Consider the following 25,613-nt stretch of genomic DNA (forward strand, 5'->3'; position numbering starts at 1 on the left):
CAGTGATGAACTTTGCTGAATTTGAATATTGTACAACAATCACACTGTATCTGCTGAATGATAACAGGGATAACAAAGAAACTGAGTATAAAGACCTTGTATGTTTCCCTAGAATAGTCTGGATATTAAAAAAAAAATCTGTAAAACAGAGGAAAAATACTGACAGACTAAATAACAATGCCCATGTAATAAGGTCTTTTTTAGTGTATATGAAAAGATTGCATTTTTTCTGCTATGAAAAGCTTAAACATTTAATACCATTCTCTTACCTCAGCTGACGACCTAATTTTCTGAATAGAAAGCTGATTGTTAGCAGACTTAACGTAGGAGGTGTTGACAAAACACAGGCTCGGTAATACTGAAGATACTTTCTCAGTCCACTTGTGAATGCCTGGTATGAGCAGAAAATATTTAAAGTCTTACTGTGAAACTTGTTAAGAGTCTATCACAATTGCATCAGCATGAAAACAAACCTTTTAGTAAAATAAATGGCATATGCAGGTAAGGGGGACTTGTACACCAGAATAAGGGGCAAGTGAGGGTCCACGCAACTGCAGACATTCCAATGAGCCAGATGACTCCTCTATACTCTTCACACATCCAGGGCACAGAGTCTGTACACATGCACAGTGAAATAAAGCATCTTGGTTCAGATTCTTTGACTTGTCCTTTGAGGAGCTCCTCATTCTCAATAACACCAACCCAGGGAAACCTGCTTCCTTACTTTTACGCCTAAACCGGATACTGCAAAACACTTATCTAGAACTTTATCTAACAAAGAGACCTTCTTAACAGAAATTGAGTAACACTGCTGTAAATCAAATATTCAGAATGAATACATTTTCATAACTAATCCTTATCCATAACTTAATTCTATGCATTAGGAAGAGATTAAATCACCAATTATTACAGAGTATACACACAGCTCAACAAATATACACAGGACTGACATGGAAAATTTGCACTTAATTTTGAACCAAGGAAAAGCAATTAAAGCTATTCAATACCATATTTTTCTACCTCAGTTTTAATTTTTGAAAAAACATTACGTGTGTATATATATATATATATATACACACACACACAGTGTACTAAGGAAGTTCTTGTATTTTGATCTTATACATCTTTCTGTACAAATATGTAATGTTTTTAAAGCATTTAAAAATTAAAATTCTTTAGTCCATAACAGAACAATATGACTAAACAAATCACACTTTGGTTAACAAAGACATTTTACTGCATTTTTCAGTGCAAGCAAGGCCTCAGCACAGAGAGCTATGATTTAAATACAGCAGCACTGTTCCTTGGTGACCTGGGATGGAGCATTACACTAAAAATACTCTGCAGTTTTGCAGAATGCAGACATTCCAGCTTTATATGAAATCAGTCACCTTCTCTACGTCAGATAATTGGTCCATTAAATCTAGCTGATTTACTGCCATTGTTTTACCTGAAACACAAGTCCTTTGCTGTATGAGGAATCCAAAACTGGCTGAAGAGAAAATCGACTTAGCCGCATGTAATAGGTTCCATACTCTGCAACTTCCGAGAGCAGGTTATGCATTGTCTCTGGTGATGTTCCAGATACATACACCCCTTCCTTTATCACAAATGACTGAGCAGCCTAAAAGGATACAGGGAGAAAAAAAAAAAAAAAAGGCAGATTCAACTATTTCAGAGCTGTATTCTGATTTAAAACAGCAAACACACACACAAAAAAAAGCAGACAAATTCTCAGTTTAGATACTCAAGTGACTGAGACTATATAGCTAGGAAACTGAGATAAATACTGAATGTTAGAAAATTGTAGGAGTGTGAATGATGCCTTCAAATATATAGAATGAGACTCTTTATCTAATTCCTTAAAGAAAATCCAATCTACAAAATTATTCACACATCTGTTTTCAAGCACTCATAAACCTATTTTCCCTTTAGCAAACTACAAATACTCTTAGTCTATTCCAGTAACATGATTACTGCAATATATAAATACTGCCCTGCTGACATTAGGGAACATTCAACTTCTTAACACTAGCTACAACTGCAAGACCTCAGCAGAAATAAATGCATTGAAGAGGAAACCTCTATGAAGGAAAAAATAAAAAATATTTGACTAGGAAGGGCAGATAAAAATCTTCCCTACCTGACTGAGTGAAAATGTAGTGGATACCACACCAATGAGGACATTCAAGACATCCTTTACCAGTTCAGGTTCTTTCACTAGCACAAGCTGAGGAAGCTGAAGTACAGTATTAGTAAACAGCTGCAATTCCCCTTCTCGAAGTTTATAAAATTTGTCAAATGCTTCTCTCCCGGCTTCAGTAAGATATGGTTCCTCTTTTTTACCAGGTGGGCTGTGTCAGAGTAAACACAACATTACACAGTGATTATGTGAAAATACATCTCATACAGGAAGAAAAAAGCATTTCAGAGTTTTGCAGACAGAATTCCTCACAGAAAAGTTACTAGTAACGTTACTAGTAACATACTTGTAATATACATTTTTAAGGGAATATGCATTCAGTCAATAGCTCAAACTCAGTGCACAGAACAAATACACAGATAATTTGAACACCAGTTCAGAGACAGAATCCTTGGCAGAGAACCACCAGCTGCTTTTATGGCCTTCCCTGATGCAGTTTTCACACTAGGAAAACAAGGCCAATATATGCCATATTTCCATGGTTCATTTAATGCTAAAATTCAAATAAGTTAAAGAGCAATACACTCAAAGTGCTAGAATGAACTTCTATTAACACATTTTACCTCTTTGCAGTGAAGATTACTATCCCCTCCAAAACAATTTTTATTTCCAATTCTTCCAAAAACTCTGAATTCTAGTAACAGATATTACACAAAATCTGTCTATGGTCTATATATGACTCTTAAGAGTCCAAATAGCAGCAAAAAAACCTAACATGTTCTAGGAAAAAAGCTCAAGTGGGCTACAGCAGCTTTGAAAAATCAGAACAGGGAACTTCTGAGTTTCTGAGCTTCTAAGGCTCAGAGATGAAAAGACACTGCTTAACAGTGCAATAGCACACCACTAGATTATTATTTAAAATCACAGAAAACATACAGAGCAAAGCCTCTCCAAGAATCAGGCACATTACTGTCCATCTGAAATGTCAGGATACCTGCCATACCTGCCTTTACCTTCCATTTTAGGGGAGCCAGGAACCCTTAACAGGACTGCAGAGAGCTTTCTCTCAGGAGATGCGTCTTCTACCCAAGAGCCGAAAGAACTACAAGTCTAACTAAACCACCAAGAAATCTGTTAGAATTTTCTGGTTTGTCTACAGGATGGGGAAAGGAATACAATACTCTATAATACTGTGAGATACTTGTTTAGTTCTTCTCCTGCTCTACAACTACCACTTTCTCTTTTGAATCATTTTAGACTGAGACAAATTGCATAGCATATAAGAAGTCAAAACAGTTAGAAAAATGCTGCATTTCACACAAAGAGCATTTTCCTAATCCCTTTCTTTTTTGACAAAGATGATTTTATCTCTTCCTGTGAAACTGTTGCACTCTAAGAACCAGTTTTTTGAAACCACACAACCTTTATTCCTTTATCGCTATTAATGCAGTGTATTGAAATCTGTGAATTAAACATGCTCATTTCACTATTTATACTGAGGTCATGTGGAACTAAGATGCACTGCACCTTCACACATTTGCATATGGTGCACAGTAAGTTTACCAGTAAGATCAGACACATACTACCCAATTCTTTCCCAACATCTTCGTTTGCTGGGTCCATATGTAAGCACTGCATCCCACAAGTCTATGTCTGGAGTCATGCTTGGCTCTGACTGAGAATCAGGAGTCAGATTGGATGCTGACTGGAATCCCTCATCTTCTGACTGGTCTATACTTTGGGGAACCTGTCAGAAAGAGTTCAAATGTCAGACATGGAAACATTTTACTGAAAACACATTCATTAATGAAAAAGATGTTTTGCTATCATTCGGGACCAAATGACTCTACGTGACCCAATCTCTGTCACCTACCCTCCCTTTATATCAATTTGAAGTTTCTATTGTAAGCATTCTTTTAATTTGATGAGCCTCTGTAAGTATTAATGCCCACACATAAAAGACAAATCATCTTCAAAATAATATACTACGTTTGTTGGTGTTAAATGTTAAGCTTTCTTTAAAGTTTAAAGTGAGCATATAGTACTACAAATGGAGAATCTCTGGTATGGACATTCAGCAATATGTAGCATTAATACAATCATACTGCTCTACCATTTGTTCCAGGCAAATATCCAGGCCACGAATCTTCACATTTGCAACCATTTTGTTAACTATGACTAACATAGCTTGTTCCCTAATTCACATGCAGAAAATCTGTAAATGTCCAAAGAGTGTATATGCCACAGCCTCAACTCCCACTCAACAGGAGCCATGTGTGCAGAATTGCCCTCAATCTTAGTAAAAGACAATCACACCCATATAAAAAGCAGCAAATTCCTCAAGGAATTGCAGATTTTCCAGTCTGATGGAAAGAGTTCAGCACTAACTCAAAAAGGTTCTACCTCCTCTAGGTTACAATTTACATCCACATGTGAGCACTGAATGGTACAGGGTTTTTCTATTTAATGTGTTTGCCCTCTAGTTTCAATTCAGACCCTGAATTAAAGGATTGCAAGATCTATACATATGTTAAGTAAAGGGAAAAATACGAGGATCTAAGGGTAGGCTATAAATAAGCCTACCTACACACAGTAAAAATGGAAAGAAACAAAAAAACTCTAAAAGTGTATCTAGTACTTCTACAAGAATAAGCCAGCAAAAATAAACAGAACAGACAACGAAAGGGGAAAAAAGATACAGTAGAAACTGTACACACTGAAAAGGTAATAGGACAATAGGAACTAGGTCATTCAATGGAACAAAAAAAAACCCAGAAAAAATGCTTTAAGATATAACAAGCCAAGACAACAATACAGCAAGTTAGGTAATGCAATCTGAACAGCAAAGTGCATACATTCAGACAGGGATGCTTAGGCAGATGCTTGAGCACTGACAAGCAAGCAACAAAGCTAAGGAGTTCAACAGACAACGCAGGCAAAAATGCAAGCAAAAGGTTGCTAGTGTGGGGAGGGTATGGATACAGCTGATGGCTTAAATTCATAAAGCTTGTGGCCACATGATGGGTTTTGACAAAGCTAAAGGGCAAGACCAAGGCTTTTATTATCATACATCTCCAAAAAGCTTATCTGGTTCTCTGCAAAGGAAAGGATCCCTGCTCCATCTTAAATTCCAGTGCTGTATGCTTCTATCACCAATTACACTATTACCTACTTTTAAACTACAGTTTCAAAGTGACACATGAAAGCATGCATACACTCGTTAGTACAAAACAAATGATACCGTACTTTAATTGCAAGTCCAGACAAATCCGCATTGTCAGGCACTGGCGGTAAATCCAGCTTGATGTCCATATCATAGGTACGGCTGTGAACAAGAGCACCGAAGAGCGAGACGCGCGTTTCTTTCTCAAACTTGTCCCCAGCAGGACAGCTCTGTGAGAACAGCCCTATGGCGGGGAGTCCGGTGCCAGGTGCAGCCTCCATTATCTGAAGTGTCTGTTGAATTGTGTCGTTGAACTGACATTCTTCATTTGTTATCAGAGACTGTATGTCAGCTTCAAACACGCTTACATCATAATAATCATAGCCCTGGTATTTGACATTCCTCCCAACATATTTGTTGTTCAGAAAATAGTTCTTTTTTTGTGGTACAAGCTGAGGAGGACCTGTTCCAGCAAGCTGTACTAAGAGGTCTAAGACAGAATTAACTTCAGTAAAGGGTAAGCATTCAGCTATTTCCAGTTCCTCCACAAGATTCTCCAGTCTATCTGCCTGAGCACCTAGGCCAGCGACTCTCAAGTTGAAAGACAGCATCAAAATTTTGTTCTTCACTGGGAGTCTGGAAACGTTGGATTGCAACTTATGAGCTTCATCTTGAAAAAGGTTCATGAACAGGGCATTATAAGCAACCCTTTTCAAATTTTGCTTAGCCCTTCTCTTGCTGATCTTCTGCCTGCCTAAGTGAACCTTCCATGGCAAACCTGTCAAGTGTGCTTCACACAAGTCACTGAACAACTGTGTAATGCTCTCCATTTCAAATGAAACTGTCAGGTTTTGGCAGGTACAGGCTGGGTCTCTGATTTCATGGGAAGGAAGACCTGAAAAATATCAGGAAGAATCATGAAGTGTATAAGAAATTGCTGAGTATGCTTTAACTTGAACTGAGACGGCCCAAAAGAAAGGAGAACTGACCTCCCACATATTTAGAACATGAGCTATAAAAACCCACTTTAACTTTCATCATCAGTGAAGCGACAGTGCAGGAAGCTTAATTCCAGATGCCAATTTTTTCTGAAACAGACTGAAATAAAAGAGAGAAGATTGTCCTGATCTAATCCCGGGTTCCCGCGGGAACACCTGTACCTTTCTCCCGGAGACAGCCACCACCTCCCTCCCCTCGCGGTGTCCGCGGCCGCGGGCAAGGCGCGGGCGGTGATGGTGACAGGAGGCGGCCGCACGGCTGGGCTGCAGGGCACCCGCCAGCCCGGGGCACTCCGGGGCACCCACCCAGGAGAGGCGGGGTGTCGGCACCCCCGGAGGAGCTGCCGGCGGCGGGGCTCACCCTGAGCATCCAGCTGGGGCCCGCCACGGCGCGCCAACCCGCCCGAGCCTCCCGCCAGCAGCAGAGCCCCGCGGGGCTGCCCCCCGCCCTTCCCGCCCGTCCGCCGCCGCCCGGGCCGTACCTGCGGCGCTCCGCGGGCAGCGGGAGCGGGACGGTGCCGCCGCCTCCTCCCGGCGCCGCCGACGTCACCCGAGCGCGACCGGGCCCGCCCCGCCCCGCCGCCGGCCCGCCCCGCCCCGCCGCCGGCCCGCCCCGCCCCGCAGGCCCGGCGCTGCCGCAGAGCGGCCTGGGCAGCGACACGGACAGCGCCGACTGAACCGTTCACGAATGTGAAGGCATTCCCGCGCTTCTCAGCCTAAACGCTGCCGCGACTCAGCTGCCGAACACGTAACAGCACACGAGTGCAGAAAGCAGTGAAGCACGCCGGGCCCGAGCGGCAGGAGGCAACTGCAACCTCGGCACGGTCCTTTCAAACGCATTTACCAACAGTACACCATTTCCCCTCTTAATTAATGTTTTAATAAAGACTTAAAAATACTTATCAAAATGCAACATTAGTGAGATTCACACGCTACCCATTCCATTGAATACAGGCAGGGAAAGGAGAAGAGCTGAGTTATTACTCAGAAAATGCCTTTTCATTGAAAATGCTGAGTTTAAAAAAAGGGAGGGGGAGGAGAAGGTGTTTAGGGGAAACGGGAGAATGGCAAAATGTCCTTTAGGAAACAAATTTCCTGTTAGGAAAAATGCTGAAGCTAAAGCTTGGCCATTCCCCACTTTCCGATTTAAATACCTTTTTGGACTTCAAAAGTCAGTTCAAAGAAACTCTAAACCGAAACAGAATATCTTAATGCTCTCCAGCTCTTCTTTGTGAAAAATCTTTCAAGTAGCTTTTATTTTCTTTTGAAAGAGATTTTAATTTCAAAATGTTGAAGGATCAGTATTCTTTGCCCTCCAGCATTATCTGAAAACCAAAACAAATGTGAAGGGAAGCACTGTGAACAATTAAAAAAGACAACTGCAAAGACAGATTTAATTATTCCACATGATATAAAGTTGAACCCAGTAGGAACACCAGTATAAACATCATTTGAAGTGTCTGAAATCAAAAGGTCAAATTACTGAAGTCACAATAACAAAAAAGTACTCTTGAAAATCATCCCTAAATCATACCTGGAATACTACAAAACAAGGCATATAATGGCTATTGCCTTGGGATGTTTGTTTAATTTTGAGAATTTACATGATGTGCCTTTAGGCCACTACTAAGTCTCTGGAGATTTAGAGTTCTTATTTGTTATACTGAGAATTTATGCTTCAAAAGAGGGCAGAGTGAAGTCCTCATATTTTCCTTTTCTTCCTTTTTTGTAAAACGATTCTGAAGTGAAATCAATTTCTGGAAATCCCATCCTTCACTGAAAAGAACAGCAGTAAGAAAACCAGTTATTAATCAAGCTCATACCACAATTCCTGACCCCACAAGAATATTTTTATTGGAACCAGATCGCTGGTATTGGGCATTTCTTCTGAAAGGAGAGAATGGCATTTTATTTTAGAAATGCTCACCTTTATAATTTTTTTTTTTTGGTTGAAAAACAGAAGTCATTCAGCAAAGAAATCTTTCTAGACAAGTATGCTTGAAAACATACATAGCTGCCTGGCTTGATTCCTCTACAAATGCAGCGCCTGATCTTCAGCTCTTTGTAACTGTACTTGCAGCATGACTCATCATTACTGAGTTATTCCTGGACAAGTTAAACATTTTAAAGTATCACCTGGTTTGGCACTATGTTCAGAAACCACATCAGCAATCAGAGCCAGGGCACATCTTGTTACCCATTCTTTAAGCACATATTTTGGTAATTTCATTCCAAAATTTTGGAGTAACAGCATTCTAAGTCTCAAGGGTACAGTTGCTACGCTATGGAATTCGGTGCTTTCTGGCTCAAGTGGCAGAATTGGAAGCATTCAGAGTTTTACCAGTTTCACATTAGATCAATCTGGTCCGATTGACTTTAAATGTCCCACTGACTTACAGGACCCAGCTGTTTTTATATAACATCTTTTCAGAAACTTACAGTATGTAAGAGTTAAAGATAAAATCAACTTACCTGAACACTGAAGCATTTTCCATTCCTGCTGAAATCGGTCCCTTAATGCTTTTATTTTATTTACTTTTTCTTGGGTAGGAGGTACATAAATTCCAAAGGGAGGTGTAGAAGCACCCACTAATGCTTTGGCTATACTTTGCATTAAACTTATTTCTGCGTCCTAATTAGGAAGAAAAAATACCCCTGTGAACCAACCTCTCTTTGTTTCAGTGATAAATGAAATATTTTAAAACAAGCTTTTGTAATTAAATTGCTAGAATTAGTAGCAAGAATGAGCAACCTTCCATTTTCAAATAAAAATGTGTTCAAATGGAGTTTTTTTCCTGAAAAATGTAAATTAATTTTCATCTGTTGTAAAACTTGTTTCTTTCAAATGGAGAAAGAATCTCACTTTTCCCTTTATGACTGAAAAGAAATAATGCTGGATTAAGGACAGAAAATATTATGAGGTTAAGGGGAGCATGGAGCTTGCTTATTTCATGCATCATTTACTTTCTATGAGTGGAAAATAGTAATATATTTTGTTCATTCAAGAAATTTACTCTTTTCGACTTCTCACAGGCTAAATCAGTATCATTTCCTTGCAGAAATTTGATTTGAAATGTTGATGCTATATGAAGATTATATTTGGAAGACCGTAACACTTTTTTTTTTTTTTTTTTAAGAAATAGAAGCATTTTTTCAAGTACTCTAAGAAGCCATGCACATGCATTAGAAAATCATGATCCTGTTATGGAGCTACCTGCAGAGTATCAATATAAAATTATCAATCATTTTTCTAACATGTATGTCTAATATCCTTTTATTGTCAGTTTACACTTCAGAAATCAGTAATTCTCTCCATTTCATACTCCTAATTAGTAGTGTGCAAATACATTATTTATGGATACTGCATATCAATGTACAAATTATTTTAGCTTAGCCAATTTATGTATCAGCATTGTAAATTAAAACAAATAACATTTGAGAAAATTACAGACTAAATTATGTCAAAATCCACTTAATTGGCAGCTTAATGAATACCATGGCTTTAATTGGGTACTTGCTGGGGAACACATTAGAGTAAGCATACATGAACAACTTTTTGTGGTTTCTCATTGATGAAGAACTAGAAGGCACAAAAGTAATCAAAAGTTACTGTTTCATAGATCACAAAGAGAAACTGGGTAACTACAACCACAGGATGCTGGAGAGGCCAAGAGTGGAAATTGAGTTCTTTATATGATTAGACAAATTCATGGAAGATACACTCACTGACACTGATCACTGCTCTGGATACAGCCTCCAACTCTCCAACTCCTAAATTTAGGCATCCTTAATGTGGTAGCATATGGAAAAAGCCTAGGAAAAGTCCCTATATTTTTTATTTTCTTTCCCTGCTCTCTACCTGAAACACAAAGCTGGGGTACTCTGGCCCTCAATTATGTACTATCCCAATTAAGTTCACTTGAAGGATATGTGCCATTCTGATTGATGTTCTGCAGGCTGGAAGTTGTGTGTTACAAAGCACAGCACCCGGGAGAGGAAATTTAGTGGCCTTTTATGAACAGAACAGCGGGCTGCTTTCAATCACATCTGATGGAAAGAGGCCAGATGATTTAACAGGCAGGAAGTGCCTCTTTCGAGGAGACAGCTGAGCTGTGGATCCCAGATAAAAATGGAAGTTGTGGCAAATTCACAGAACATCTATGGTCCACAGACATAATCATGGGTTATGCCTCATGTTCATGCCTCGACTTCTCCACTCTGCAGGCTGCGACTGCTGCCTAGAACTTGGTGTGCAGCTGTGTCTTGCCTTGTTCTCAGGACAGAAAGAACCTTGGGCAGTTTGTGCTGTGAACTCAGGGGTACTGAAGACAGACAGTATTTTCTACTGGGAGGCTTGAAGCACTTCATACAAGCATCTCTGCCAGAGGTATCGTGGCTTAGCACCACTTCTTACCTCAATCACAGCAAAAATTTGAGACTCAGCTAATCCTCGTAGTAAAGCAACAAGCAGAGAAATCCCACTTATTCCAAGGTTCCTGTTTGGTCCAACAGCTATTATTGTTAGGTTTGGTTGATAACTATATGCTACAGGAAGAATGAATCCAAGTACAGCAGAAAAGAAATCATTTCCTTCAGCATCCTTTAACAACAACAACAACAACAAATTAGTTAGCAGAAATATAAAGCTCCAAATTCCCAGATATAAAACAAAACAAAAAGGTGACTCTCATAAAGCTTTTGACTGGCCTAGGAAACAGGATACTGAAATATTTTCTCAGCAATTTTTATACTAAACATGCAGGATTATTCATCTTTTCATTAGTGTCTTTGCGGTGTAAGTCTGCCTTGCTAAAGATGAACTGCAGTAACTATGGGAGGTTTCCTCAAACCTATGCATTCTAATACACTCTAAAGCTGTGGGAAGGAGTAGTAACCTGACATGGGCAAACAAAAGGAATAATTTTCAAGGCCCAAAGTGGAGTAAGGGGTGTAATTCTTCACGTAATTTTATACATTTCTAAGTATATTCTATTATTTCTGTTTAAAAAAATTTTCTCCTACATTGTTTCTAGAAAGTGAATCTTACCTCTTTCCAGTTTAGAGAAATATAGTGTTTGCAGCTGGTCTTTCTAGACTGTTCCTTCTCACAGATGTTTATGACAAGCATTTTTCTGTAAACAAAAACCCCACTTGAGTATTTAACCAATTATTTCCCAATGGGATAAAAATGGGATATTTTCTTTCATCATTCTTTAAATACTAATTCATAATACAGGAACAAATAACTATTTGCATCAGTGCATTTCAAAATGTAAACAATTAAAACTGAAATCCTTTTTATGGTATTTTTAAAAAGATAATTAAAGACTATTGGCAAATTACTTTTAAGAAAAGGGAGGTGGAAAAAAATTATATATAAGTAAAGAAGACTTTCAATAAGGAGCTCTGCATCAGCAATATGTGCCTCCTGCAGTTATAGGAGAGATAGGTCTCCTATTTAATTAAAGATTGCCTTATTTACTTCATTGTCTTTTCAATAACAATCTAAATTTCAATCAATACAGAAGGATTGATCAAACCTATCACCAAATGCATGAAATAGCATTTAGAGACAATAAATTTTCTTTGAAGATCTATTTGGGGATGTTTTGTATTATGTCTCAAGCTAAACTTCATAAATGTCAGCCCATGACTGATTCCTTAGTGCAGATTTCATCACACATATAGACACCTATGAACATTCAGAAAGCCCTTGGGATTGTACCCCCTAACGTAAAGGGAGGCCTCACCCATCTTCTGTGTTTGGTATCATCTGCATGTCTCCAACAAATACACAAAGCACTCTGCAGGAAACAAAAATTTACATATATTTACAAGTAATTTTTTTTCTGTTAGTGCAATTTATATAAAAGTTTGCGTGCAGATTAGAAGCATTAAAAGGAATGTATATTGAGTTTGGTCCATTAAAAGTAGAAATAAAACACATTTTGGGCAGCTCAAGGGAACCTCATTTCTTCCATCAAATACTGGGGAGGAAAAACAAAAATCAAGAAATTGTCCCCAGGCCAAAGCCAATTGAAATCTAACGAAGAAAGTGTAGGCTAGCACCGCCATCATCCTTACAAATCTTTTGCCTTTGGAAAGGCAAAAGGTGTTTGCTGGTGTATACACTGTTACCTGGATTACATGTTGAAAATGTGTGTGGGCATGCTATTTATTTTAAAATCAAGGTTTCACAGGCAATTTGCCGTATTTGCCACACCTAGTATTTGATTTTAACATGTTGTCAAAGGTCTCTAAATGCAAACATAAAAATTCACCTTTGAAATCCAAAACGAACAGAATGTCTTAGTGCAACAGCAGTAGAAAGAGCAGCTGTGGGTGATGCTGCAATTCCATTACACACCTACAAAATAAATTTTTCATTCAGAAGCAATGCTGCAAAGGATCATGTAATTTTTAAAGTGCAACAGCTGTATTAATTATTTTCTACAGAAAGGCCATATTTATTATTCCATAAACTGCACTATTATTTAAAAAGTATGGTGCTATACCAGAAGGCAACTGTAAAAATAACTTTTCCAGGGGAAGGCCATGTTTACTGGGTCTCTAGATAGTCTGCAAACTGTGCAGAAAAATACACCCAATGAAAAGGAGGTTGTTCCTGAATATACTGATTTTTTCTTTAACCTAGGCAAGCTATTATTTTCTGGAAAATACAATTGCCACATTACTCAGTCAACCCTTGAGTGTTCATCTGTGGCGTGTGCTTTGAACTCTAAGTAAAAGCTAAGCAAAAAGATATCTTTCCCTCTCATTCCTCCTCTTTGTCAGCACAAAAAGTTAACTTACATCTGCAATTCATTAGAAGTTCTACTTTTTACCAGTAACCATTTCCTAAAATCTATTTATAGGTTCTCCTGGAGCTATGTGCAGTTTATCATGTCAGAAATTTGTCCTGGGGATCTTCACATGTGACTTCCAAGAGCAAGATGTCGTAGAAGAAAGAGGCCATTGTACTCTTTCTTGTAGGCCTGGTAACTTAAAGAGAGCTTTTAACTCAAAGGAAGAGTGACTTATGATGTAATACGTATCATGTAATATTTTAAACTTGTTTTCAGTTCTTCTTCTATGCTCATCCAAGTTTTTACACATAAATATGAAGATGTACCCTCTAAGCCTGCCCTCTCTTCATTCCTGACCCTGCAAGAATCAAAACACTGAACTAGAATTACTCTGTTCAGAATCGGAGCATACAGCAGAACTATTGAAAACACCACTAAAGAGTATGTGTATGTATGCACATGTAAGTCAAAATTTACTGTATAAACTTCACACATTGAGACAGGAAAAGTATTGACATTTCTTCAGATTTCTTGCTGTTGCTTACTGGTGCTTGATACAGCAACTTCTGCGCCCCGTAACTGGAAGACTTAATGCCTGGCTCCCCTGTTGGTCTGAGAGCAAAGAGTAGGTTCTTAGGGACTCATTTTCTGTGACTACCTACAGAAGGTCTGGACAACGAGTTGCCCAAACATGATTAGAAAGATGGATTGGGGCTAACAGCTATCCCTAAATAGTAGTTTTCTCATCTTGCATGCTCACTCATAGCTAAACACATTATAGCTGAGATTAGTGGACTTGGAAGATAAATAATAACTAAGATCTGGGTAACAATATAGTAGAAGCAAAAAATCAGAGGAATCCCACTCCACCCCTACCCCCAAAATAAAGGCAGTATATTACCTCCTTCTTAAATATTTTATCTAGGATCACAAACATACTGCCAAGAGAGAGCAAAGTTCTATCTTCTTTCACAAGGTCTGCATAAAAGCCACTGTAAAATAAATTACATGAAGAAAAACCAGGTAAGAGGCAATACTGTCTTCAAAGAGGACACTGATAAAGTGCTTTGCAGCTAGTATTAATGGGGTACATTTTGTATAGGTGCTACACATTGATTCTCAGAAACCTGCTCTAGCAGGAAGATGACAACACTGGTACCTGACAGTCTTCACCCCCTAAACCTGTCTCCATTCTGCACTGCAAAGAAAACAAAAATGTCTACTGATATTCCGGAAACAGAGTCCTGTCAAAATTAGATGAAGACAAGACAAAACATTGCATTTCTCAAATCAGAGCAGTTTGGTATTTTTTCAATCTAAAAGTGAGTACAGAGCTTTAAGACAGCTTCCAAGCAAAATCTCTTTCTAACTTAATACATTTGCAATAGCTGTCCTATCTCTGTTGAAAGAATTATAAAGAAAAAGTATTCTGATTATTTCTTTAAAGGATTTCAGGCTATGAGTGCTATACAACATAAATGTCTTTATTTATAAAGGAAGAAATTCTGGCTGTAACTGAGTAGACTAAGGCCAAAACAATGACCATGGCAGACAGAGAGCTAGATGACAGTCTGTAAAGAGACCTCTCATCCTCTGTGGAAAATAAAACAAATAGGACCAACCTGACAAGAGCTTTTATTTCTGTTTTGTCCATTTCCTTCACCAGCTGAACGTGTTCAGGAAGAAAATGTTCTAAACTTTCAGAGCCAGTTGTTGCTGTTTTGATGGGAGGCACTGGAAATAGAATATTTTTCATGTGCAATTCCAAAAACCTTTCTACTTTGACAGTGTTGTTGTTAGTTATCTGAGATTCATCTTCTGTGGAGGGATTTGAATTAGCCTTCTTTATTAAGTGTGATTTAGTGCTCAAATTTTGTAAAAATGGTGTATCTAGAAAAAAAAGAAAGAGGAGTTTCACAGGTATTAGTTTCTAAGCAATGTGCTAATATTTGGATATATTTATTCACAGAATAGAGTACATCAGTATTCACAGTATGCATATTTACTCCCATGCACTAGCTACAATGTTTCCTGACATAGATGTTATTTTTTTCAGTGCTACTACATTTGTTTTAATCTAGTGAAAGTTCATGTATTGTAAAAGGCTTATGCCTATATTTTTGGCACAGAAAACAGCATCCTCAAACAAAGATACCGAAGTGCTACTTTTTGACATGATGTTTGCCAGCTTCAGAAAGTTCTTTTCAGACCAGCTGAAGACAAGACCTCAAATGAAGCTTCATACTGCTTCATCAGTCACGTGATGAATAACTGCTTGTTCAGTTAGTTTAGTCCACTGGTATTAATTTTAATAACTTTCAACTTCTGTATAAATCCATTTATCAATAGCATTTGCTTGAATGAAGAGTAACTACCTTCATAAGCCAACCATTTCCAGTAGGGTTTATGGGCTGCTCTCACATTTTGAATAGATTCAACAGCACTAAAAAATAAACCAGATTAACAGTATTAGTGATAATGAAAATCATAAGAGGAATCATAACTTACCTCAACAAAAAAAAACAAAACCAAAAAATCCAACTGAAAATTAACAAACTCTGATCTCTTCCAAGAATGCAAAACAGAATGACAGTCAATGGGCACATTGCTTGAAAAGATTAGAGAGTCAAAAAAGAAAAGTGAAGAACACATACAGCATGTACACACATTTACACACTGAGTGAAATTCCAACCCTACTGTTGGAGGAAGCACACCTGTATGAGTTCAGGAAAAATTTCTCCTGTCTGTCAATGTTTTGCCAAGAGATTTTATCTACACAATGTAAAGATTTAATTAGACTGACTCAAGACAATCTGTTCAGGAACTAAGTATATCACATACCCTGCTATTCTTTGTGTTGAAGTCTCCTTTTTATTATCACTGGTATTTGCAGCACTATGGGCAAACGGTCCCACTGCATTAGCCATCATACAAAGATAATTCAGGTTGTGTTAAACCTAGAAGAAATTCCGTGTACTTGCAGATTACTTGTCAGGTGTTCAGGAGCTGGACTGATATGTTGGATAAGTATGTAATCAATGACATAGGATGATAGCAATCTGAGATACCACAGCTGGTAGAGAAGAAAAAGAGGACACAGAGGGCTTATGGGATTACTAGGAGCAAAATAACCAGTTTTACTCCATCAGTTTACCAAATGCAAGTCAGCCCACAATCTATGTATATCCACACTGCTTTCCTGACTGATTCAAGCATTTAACTAACACAGCCAACTGGGAGGTGCTGCCACCAATATGCATGAGAAGCATTTCTGCTAGAAAAAGCACAGGACAGCTACTGAGCTGGGAGAAAGATGGAGACAGAACATGGAGATGTGGAGGAGATAGTGCAGACAGGTAGAGACAAAGACACTCTTTAGATGTGGGACTGATCCACCGTTCAGAATGCTTTCCTAGGTCAGATTCCACCACTGTACAAACACAGTGTCTCTAAAAAGAAGTTAGACTTGAAATTTAATTATCTTGGTACAGCTCTACACAGTCAACCGCTTTTGCAGCCCAGGCCTCGATGCTCCAAATTCCAGAAACACAAGTATTCATCAAGACTGGCTTGCATAGCAACTCTCACTGATGAAAGAAAGGTTTGCCCCAGCTCCTGCTGTACTACAGTGACTGAAGTGGCTCTGGGGTCTGAAACACTAATCCTTGCAGTTGCATACATTCCCAAATACTGGCTGTAGATAACTGGTATTATCTTGATTACAGCAGGATTATCTCAGCCTGGAGTGAGATGGATTTCTATAGGATAACAAGGCCTAAGGATAAAATGGCTTATAGTTTTATGCTCTAAGATCTCACAACTTGAAGTAATTTCAGAAACAAAAGTATATAAAACTGTACCTTGGAGGACTATTTAAAAATGCAAGTTATCCAGAGTAGAAAATAATACATTATAAACTACAATATTAAAATCTTACTTCAGCAAAATGTTCAAAGCATGAATGCCTTTAGTCTCGTTAAAAAACACATTAGTTGTTCTAAAATTCTTTATATGCTTACCTTAGACAAGGTGCCATTTCTCCAGTTATTTGAGGTACAGGATCTCCAAGCAAAGTTTTCACAGTCATGCACACTGATTCACCCAATGATTTCAAGTGGTATCCACCCTAAAAAGTATTTTGTGTCAACTAAGGCACAAGTACTTTTAATATCTCTCTGAATTTCAACAGAGAAAATGAACTATCCTTTCGAAATGTATCTGTATTTAGAGAAACAGAAGATGATATGCAAGTATATTTAAGTCAATGATTTTTCAGTATGAAAACAGTAACTTAGTGGCCAGCTGCCGAACTTCACTGGCATCCCATGACTGAACTCACTTCATCATAGTTCAAGGAACTTCAAAAATCAGTCATTACTCTGCCATAAAAACATGCCTTCTCCATTCCCATCAACAACATGCCATCTTCAACAATCCTTGAGGAAGATTCCTTAGAAGGCAAATGCTATCACTAGCCTCTAAAATGGCTGTACACTTTTAAGATGTGGCTGCCTAATAGTTTGGCAGAATCTGGAGAACAAGATGGATTTAAGACAGGTAGGTGACATGCAGGAAGCCATCTATCACTTATGAAGCAGTCACACCATCTGTGGTAGGAGTGAATGCTTACTTGCACTTCAGCTAATAGACAAAAATATCTATAATAACCTGCTAGAGAAAAGGATGACAGAAAAAAGCTCAAGCAAAACAAAAGGTCAAGTGAATCAATTAATATGCAGTTCACTCTTGAAGACCTTGTTGGCAGCAATATTTCCACACACTTATTTACCTGAAAAGCCACTATTTTTCTAACATGCAGCTGAAATAGGAGGTTCAAGTCTAGATTTCAAAAGGAGAAAACATTTTAATTGTTTAAAAGAAGAAGAAAAAAAAGCTCCTGAAGAGCCTGCATACAGTCATTAAATCAAAAAAAAGAGGGAATTTTCTAAGTGTTCCATTACTAAGGAAGAGTATATTTAGGTTAAAAGTTTTATAAAATCTCGTGGAGTAAGACACGCTTGTAAAAATATTGGTAATACAGCCTATTCACTAAATACATTTTAATGAGTTTGGGACTGTCAAGAGCAGTAGACTAATCACTGTTCACAAGAACTGAACAGATTTGTTGGAAGATATGTTTTTTTGAACGATGACCACATGGCTCCTTTGTTCCAAAACTCTATAGTGTAAGAGCGCTGTCAAATCTTAGCCATTTTAGTATTCCTGGTACTCAAAAGAAAGAAAAAAATAAGAAATTATTTTGTTAAGCAGTTTCATTTCCTAGCTTCTAGTTTGCCCTAAATGGCTCTAATACAAAGACCTGGGAGTACATTTCAAAAGTCTTTACCTCCAGGATGACACACAGCTTTCCATTAGCTAACTGCATCAGGAAATGGGTAAGGTGGGCAAAAACCTCAGGAGTGGCATTCATCTGACCCTAAACCACAGAAAAAAAATTTAAGAGATGACACCTTGATTCAAAAACACTGGTAAGAAACGCAGTCAAACAATCTAAAGTACCCAAGTCTGAGATGGAATAGCAGAACACTTGCCTCTCATTGTATCAAACAGAATGCTGAACAAACTGCATTTAAGGAAGGTGAAAAAAAACCACACAGAAATTACACATATGGAATAACCTGTCTTTATATGTCTTGTTGTAATGTTTCATGAGCGTGGGTCAGCCTAAAGAATTAAGCAGGTATTTTTAGCTTGATCAAAGTGAATTTCACTTAGCAAACACAGGACACTAAAACAGCAGGAATATTTTCCTAATAGATTCATGACTGACAACACAAAGACCACAAGTTACTTACTTCAGGGTCGCCAATTCCAGAATCGTATCCAGCAGAGACAATAACTAGCTCAGGATCAAACTGTTATAAAAGAGAGACAGTCACAGCACATCTTTATGTCCTAGTTTCAATTTTGTATGGGCTTTCAACTGTACCATGATCAGCTGTTATTTCAATTTGAATATGAACACAAGTAAGGATTCTCCTTGAATACATTATCCTTTTACACTATTTTTGTATCTGCTGGAGAAGTTGCAGATGATTATGTTGAATATTTAAATACTAAAATTCCATAAATAATATTCAGTTAATCAGGGCAACATCATACCAGCAGAATAAATATATTAACTATGCTACTGGCAATTACTGCATTTCTGTAAAATATTCAATGGTACCTGCTTAAGAAACACTTAGGAAGCGCTCTTTGGCAGTAAAAAATTACCTCAAAAGCCATCGGAAGCAACACATGGAAAAATGCAGCAAGATAATCTGAATTTCCCATCCCAACCTGAAAAATATGAGAAACACAGGGCATGTTTTCCAGTTGGAATGATAAATTTTCCAAGATTCTTCAAGACTTTAGGGAAAGATCAGAGAAGTTAAAGATGAGGCAATTTTATGAAGTACAGTAAAAAATCCTCTATTTAAGTAAAGTGCATAAATATCCACCATTTTTAATCTTAATGAGTTTCAGTTCTCTGCTAAACAAGGATGGATGTAACCATCTCCGGAAACACTTTTTGATTTCATGGCTAGAAAAGATATTCAAGTAAAAATGAGTGTGTAAATTCTTCTCTCCCTTTTATTTTTTTAGACATTATCACATTCTGAGCCATATTTTTCCAGCAGACCTTCCCCTGACAGGAAGGATAAACACTGTGTAAGACATTTGCCAAGCAAGTGAAGCAGTGCACTTACTCAAAGTGTGACATAAAGGATGAGATACAAAGTTATTGCACTTGCTTTGCTGTGCTGTAAACAGTATTTACCTTATTCCAAGGCAAATTTATGTTAAAACCTTTTCCTTTTCCCACACCTACAGCATCATAATCGGATTCTTTGAGTGATGGCCAGAATTCCTGATGTTCATAGCGATGCCAAGAAAAGTACAAAACACTGGAAAAAAAAATCCAATTTGACAAAAAGATTGTGGAAATTACTTTATATCCTGAACCTGGTGACTGCATTGCCTGAAAGCAAGAAAATAAAACTATCCTATGCTTTCTCCTTAGTTCTCTCAAAGGATTTAGACTGAAAATTGGTACAGTAAGTCCTATACCAAAATTAACCTAAAAATTTACAAGCTAAAAATGTCTTGTAAGCATGCACTCTACACAAATCAAATACAAGGAATTTTCAGAACAGCAGGCTTGTTTTAGAACCCACTTATGTCACTCGTCCAAAAAAAATTAATATATTTTATCCAGCTACTACTTGAAGACTTTAACTGAGACATTCATGAACAGAGAATAGATGTACTACCACAGCAGTGGCAAACCAAAGTAATCACATTGCTTATTTTATTTATTATTCTTTAAAATAGAACAGATTTACATTTTATTTTCATTTAGACATTTCCTTCTATTTTGTAACAAATGAAAAACAGACAAAAATAGTAAGGTGAATGTTTTGCAAGATTCTAGTTTTAGAAGTTTAACAAATCTTATTCTCTAGAAAGGCAAGCAATCTTTAAACAGCTGACAATACAGAAGAAAAAGAATCCTTCAAACCTTGGATCTTCTTCAAATATATATTGAGTTCCTTGCCCGTGATGCACATCCCAGTCAACAATTAGGATTCTGTACAGATAAGTAAAAGAAAACATTCAGAGGAAGAGCCACAGAATCTTAATCTACAGAAGGTATAAATGAAAAATGTTCTTCTGAACCAAAAGGAACATGACATCCAGAAATCTCTAGACATTAATCTATACTAGCACAGTGTCAAACTGTTGTTTACATACTAGAGTCAACCATGCACTTACCTCTGCAGACCATATTTCAGTTTTGCATATTCTGCTGCAATAGCAACGTTGTTGAACAAACAGAACCCGTTAGCTGCGTTTCTCTGGCTGTGGTGACCTGGAGGTCTGAACCAAAATTTTATAAATTATTCACAACAGAGGGAATTTTGCTAAGTGAAAACTTCCTCGCATGTTTTCTTACCTGACTAACGCCATTCCATTGTGCACTTTTCCTGCCATCACAGCATCCACCAGCTGCAAAGCTGCTCCTACTGCTAGTCTGGCACAGCGGTAAGTGCTCTGAGAAAGAGAAACTCATCAGCTTAAACAAAGCACCCATGCCATGCTTCAGCATCCCAACAGCAAACTGTCTTGACATAATTCTACCCCACTGAAGCTATACGAAGATAGCTGAAAGAGAACTTTACACCACAGGTTCCAATGTGCTTTCCCCTATGATGATCAGTTATCACCATCATCTTTATAAGGATGCTCTCTGTGGAGCAGTTAAAAATGTAAGATGGATGTATTGAGTGGAATAACATGGCATCTTTGAAAATAAGGAATGAAACCCTACAGAAACATAACAGAAAACTTCATCTCCATTTCACAGCACAAAATTTAAGAGCAATTGTCACCAAAATGTGTCTTGCAGGTCACTAATGGTCTACAGTGACATTAAGTGACAAAAATAGAGCTAAAATTTGACTGGTGTGATACAATTACAAAATAGATGACAGGACACTTGAGCAATTTAAATTACAGCATTATACTAAACTAGAAACAGACAATTACAATATCATAAATAAGTGTGAGACTACATAAGTAGCAAAAAAAGTATTTTTAATCTTCCCCTTCTTCGAAAAATGCCACTCAGGTGCAGTAAAACAAATAGCTGTAACTCCCAATAGAGGAAGCAGTTTAACTTACACACCGGATGAAAGAAAAAAGCATCATAATTTTCAGAGACCCTTTTCAGCTCCTCCTCATTCATTGTCTGAGTGCTTTTTGCCACTTCCAAGTGCTCTAAACTGCAGGAGAAAGAGATTGATACAACACTTAAGTAAGCAACTATAAATATTTTTTAGAAGTTTACTTTTATTCCTATGTATAAATCAGCATTCATTGCTTAAGATCGCACAGAGTAAGAATGTAGATTTAGTGGAATAGCAGATTCATAATTCAGCACCTATGTCACCCTCAACATTGTGACACATTTTCCATTGAAATTAATGGAAGCCATTGAATTTTTGAACACTTTTTTCAAATAGATCAAAATATAATCTGGAGGTATGAGATCTGCTGTTTCATTGAATTAATCTGAATGAAAATTAAATTTTAGACCTGTGAACCAACAGGATCTCCTCCTCACTTCCTTCTCTGGCAGGCACAGGGACACACCTTTCCACAAGACGGTAACTTCTAAGCTGCTCATAGGAGGATGAAAGTCTTTCTGGCACTTCAATATGACAATTGGGACTAAAAATAAATAATAATTACATTACTGTAATACTATACCAACACAGGTAACTAATGCACTTCATAAAGCCTACCTTTTAACTCCCCATTTTAAGAAAATTCATTACCCTAAAAGAGAGACACATGAGAGTAAAAATGGGGAAAAATCTTTAAGTATTTTCTGTTTTGGAAGTGAGTCAGAAATTAATTCTAAAATATGTCAGAAAAAACGAATCTTAAAAAAAACCCAAACAACCAATACAATAGCATCATTTTTGTTTCTGCTCTCACTGGTAAAAAGTTGCAATGCTTAGCTACAGACACGGGAATGCTGCAATTAAAAGCTGTAGGTTACAATGAAGATGAACAGAGAAGAAGCAGGTGTGGGAGAGAAGACAACAATGGATTGTTACTCTTGAGCACTGCAAAGGAACTCCTCTAATTTAAGTAATATACAAATTTCTAACTGAATGTAACTGATATGTTTCAACTGAGTAAGTACATCTACACACTTTTCCAAGGTCAATGATACTTTAATTTTATAAACAGTTTAATTAGCTTAAAACTCATTATTTAGAGGGCTACTCAGATGCCTCATCCTAACAACTCTTTTAAGGCCTCCCAGACTGGATGCCTGCAGCTTCTCAAATCCAGTTTCAGATAATCATTACAATATCTAGACACAGACTGTGAATAAACTTTTTTTTTCTCTTAGAGGAAAGACTTTCTTTTAACTTGGAAATGACAGGATGTACCACCAGATACTTCCTATTACATTTACAAAAAATGCACTTATTTGGTACTGCTCTCACAACTCCTACTAAGAATCCAATAATAAAAACAATAGCAGTGACTTACTCACTCCAAAGTAGTTTGTGAGCGGTCATCTCCTCATCATAAATCAGTGCTGTTCCTGAAGCCATTGCTACAACCAAGCAGAACAAAACCACCAAGACACATATTTCACATCAGAAGTAAACTTAAACCAGTTACTATTACACTAGATTGTCAGAATGTAAGTACAGAGCATACGTGCTAGCATGACAATTTTGTACTTTAGACTTTGTACTTACAGAACTTACAGAACGAAATCAAAGGAAAACATTAAGGATTCTGACAAAACTGCACCCGCCGAAAGCGGGTGCGGGCGGGCAGGGCTCACAGTGAGCGAGTGCTCGAGAGCTGGGCGCTGGCATTTCTGGTGCGGGGGTACCCCCAGCTCCCCGAGCGCCCCGCACAAGCAGCGGGGCTCCGAGCACAGGCCGCCTCCTCCCTCCACCGCACACGCGCTTACCTGTGCGGCGAGGCCGAACAGCCGCGGGGGAGAACCCGAGCTACAAAGCCACAAAGTAGGAACAACAGGATTTCACACACAACGCGCACAACAGTTCCAGGGATCTGTTTGGTTTAGAACTTTATCGGTCTTTCACAAAACCCAGAGAGACGCTGAAGAGACATAAAGAAGCCGATGGGCAGACAGCGGATTGCGAGCGCCCTGCCGGCCGCGGGGCCGCGTACCCTGGGCCCCGGGCGCGCTCCGCTCCGCCGCTCGCCTCCGGCGCAGCCCGGCAGCGTCTCACGGAACCAGCCCGGCCCCACGCCCGGCCCCACGCCCGGCCGACGCCTTCCGAGGGCGGGGAGGAGGGCGGGGAGGAGGGCGGGGAGGCGGCGCGTCCCGGGCCCGGCTGTGGGCGTGCCGAGCGCAGCCCCGCCCGGGGCGCAGTTGGAGTCGCGGTTCGAGTCGCGGTTCGAGTCGCGGTTCGAGTCGCGGATCGAGTCGCGGATCGAGTCGCGGATCGAGTCGCCGATCGAGTCGCGGTTCGAGTCGCGGATCGAGTCGCGGTTCGAGTCGCGATTCGAGTCGCGGATCGAGTCGCGGATCGAGTCGCGGATCGAGTCGCCGATCGAGTCGCGGTTCGAGTCGCGGATCGAGTCGCGGTTCGAGTCGCGGTTCGAGTCGCGGTTCGAGTCGCGGATCGAGTCGCGGTTCGAGTCGCGGATCGAGTCGCGGTTCGAGTCGCGGATCGAGTCGCGGATCGAGTCGCGGTTCGAGTCGCGGATCGAGTCGCGGTTCGAGTCGCGGATCGAGTCGCGGATCGAGTCGCGGTTCGAGTCGCGGTTCGAGTCGCGCTGCGGAGCTCTGCGGAGCTCTGCGGCAGGCGCGGCCGCAGGCTGTGCCCGGGGAGTGCAAGCGCTGGAAGGGTTTTAGTGTGGAACTGACCCAAGAGCGAAACAACCCCCAGCCCCGGGCTGTGCGGCATCCTCTGTCATAATGAAAAACAAAGAACCTGGACTAAAGGGGTGACTCCTCCATTTCCACAGAGTGACGTGGCCCGGGCGCTGATGCCTCTCCTGCCCGTCCGCGGCGGGCGGGGCAGCCGGCACGGGTGCGCGCACAGCTTCTCCGGCTATTGACCGCTTCTTTCCTCGGTTTCTACCAGTTTCCCAGTTCATGGTAGAAAGTGGTGGAACAGGTGTCATCACATTCCATAACCTGATACAAACCCGCACTTTTGCGGAATGCAACCGAAACCCAGATCATTGCAGGTGTGAATTTTAGAAATCTACTGCCCATAAACTTTCCTCGTATTTGTTTCAAGAAAATATAATAGACACTGTATTATTGAAATAGTTTCTACTTTATGTATTGCTAGCTGTTACTGTGTTTATTATACACATTTATGAAACTAAAATTAAGTCAAGTTCTGTCCATCTTCGTGTAGTCTTTAATGTCAGTGTATTGCACTGACCATGAGGATGCTAACCATGTGCCTAATGTATTTCTTTTATTTTTAACATTTTGACTCCATTAGTTCCCTGCAGACAATTTGGAGAACGGGAAAATTTTATAAATTAACTTTTGTACTGTGTTTGAAAATGAAAAGGGACTTTTCAGTAGCAGGGATCTGAGGACACCCAGTAACCAAATATTCTTGCGACTGGGGCCAAACATACCGTGTTAATTATTCTTCTCTTTTATTCCACTCTGATTCCGGCAAAAGCGACCAGCAGAGGGCTGCCTCCTTTCAAAATACTCCAACGAGAGACAATGAGGTGGATTCATGAAACATCAGGCAAGGGAAAGGTTAGGTAACTGGAGAAAATGGTAGAGCAAGTGGTATAGACAAATACACTGAAAGCAGTCAGCTGGATTTGAAACTGATTTATGCTGTTTTTTGCACATATTACACTTTTTTAAATCATACCTCAAAGAAACATTTATCCCTAGCTGTCCAATTTCAAACAGGACGAGCTGTAACACGACCAAAAGGAAGCCTGATAACAA

The 25,613-nt window shown here is 39.1% G+C and overlaps 1 protein-coding gene across 1 annotated transcript in view; it reads right to left on the minus strand.

The window, feature by feature from the left end:
* The window catches only part of TUBGCP6 (tubulin gamma complex component 6), a 40,897-nt gene extending 17,004 nt beyond the window's left edge, over positions 1-23,893 (minus strand). Inside the window, exons 1-25 of the mRNA XM_068189807.1 lie at positions 23,622-23,893; positions 23,186-23,252; positions 22,214-22,348; positions 21,804-21,900; positions 21,072-21,169; positions 20,891-20,995; positions 20,637-20,705; positions 19,896-20,022; positions 19,349-19,414; positions 18,928-18,987; positions 18,459-18,548; positions 17,131-17,237; positions 15,486-15,553; positions 14,733-15,000; positions 14,012-14,102; positions 12,586-12,671; positions 12,055-12,108; positions 11,352-11,436; positions 10,719-10,904; positions 8,777-8,936; positions 5,390-6,201; positions 3,727-3,890; positions 2,144-2,354; positions 1,451-1,624; positions 270-391 (exon numbers count right to left, since the gene is read on the minus strand). Coding sequence (XP_068045908.1) covers positions 270-391; positions 1,451-1,624; positions 2,144-2,354; positions 3,727-3,890; positions 5,390-6,201; positions 8,777-8,936; positions 10,719-10,904; positions 11,352-11,436; positions 12,055-12,108; positions 12,586-12,671; positions 14,012-14,102; positions 14,733-15,000; positions 15,486-15,553; positions 17,131-17,237; positions 18,459-18,548; positions 18,928-18,987; positions 19,349-19,414; positions 19,896-20,022; positions 20,637-20,705; positions 20,891-20,995; positions 21,072-21,169; positions 21,804-21,900; positions 22,214-22,348; positions 23,186-23,250 — 3,500 coding nt within the window. The 5' untranslated portion in view covers positions 23,251-23,252; positions 23,622-23,893. The remainder of the gene's footprint in view (positions 1-269; positions 392-1,450; positions 1,625-2,143; positions 2,355-3,726; positions 3,891-5,389; positions 6,202-8,776; positions 8,937-10,718; positions 10,905-11,351; positions 11,437-12,054; positions 12,109-12,585; positions 12,672-14,011; positions 14,103-14,732; positions 15,001-15,485; positions 15,554-17,130; positions 17,238-18,458; positions 18,549-18,927; positions 18,988-19,348; positions 19,415-19,895; positions 20,023-20,636; positions 20,706-20,890; positions 20,996-21,071; positions 21,170-21,803; positions 21,901-22,213; positions 22,349-23,185; positions 23,253-23,621) is intronic.
* Positions 23,894-25,613: the final 1,720 nt, after the last annotated feature.

This window comes from Anomalospiza imberbis, chromosome 5 (assembly GCF_031753505.1).
Source record: "Anomalospiza imberbis isolate Cuckoo-Finch-1a 21T00152 chromosome 5, ASM3175350v1, whole genome shotgun sequence".
NCBI lineage: Eukaryota > Metazoa > Chordata > Aves > Passeriformes > Viduidae > Anomalospiza > Anomalospiza imberbis.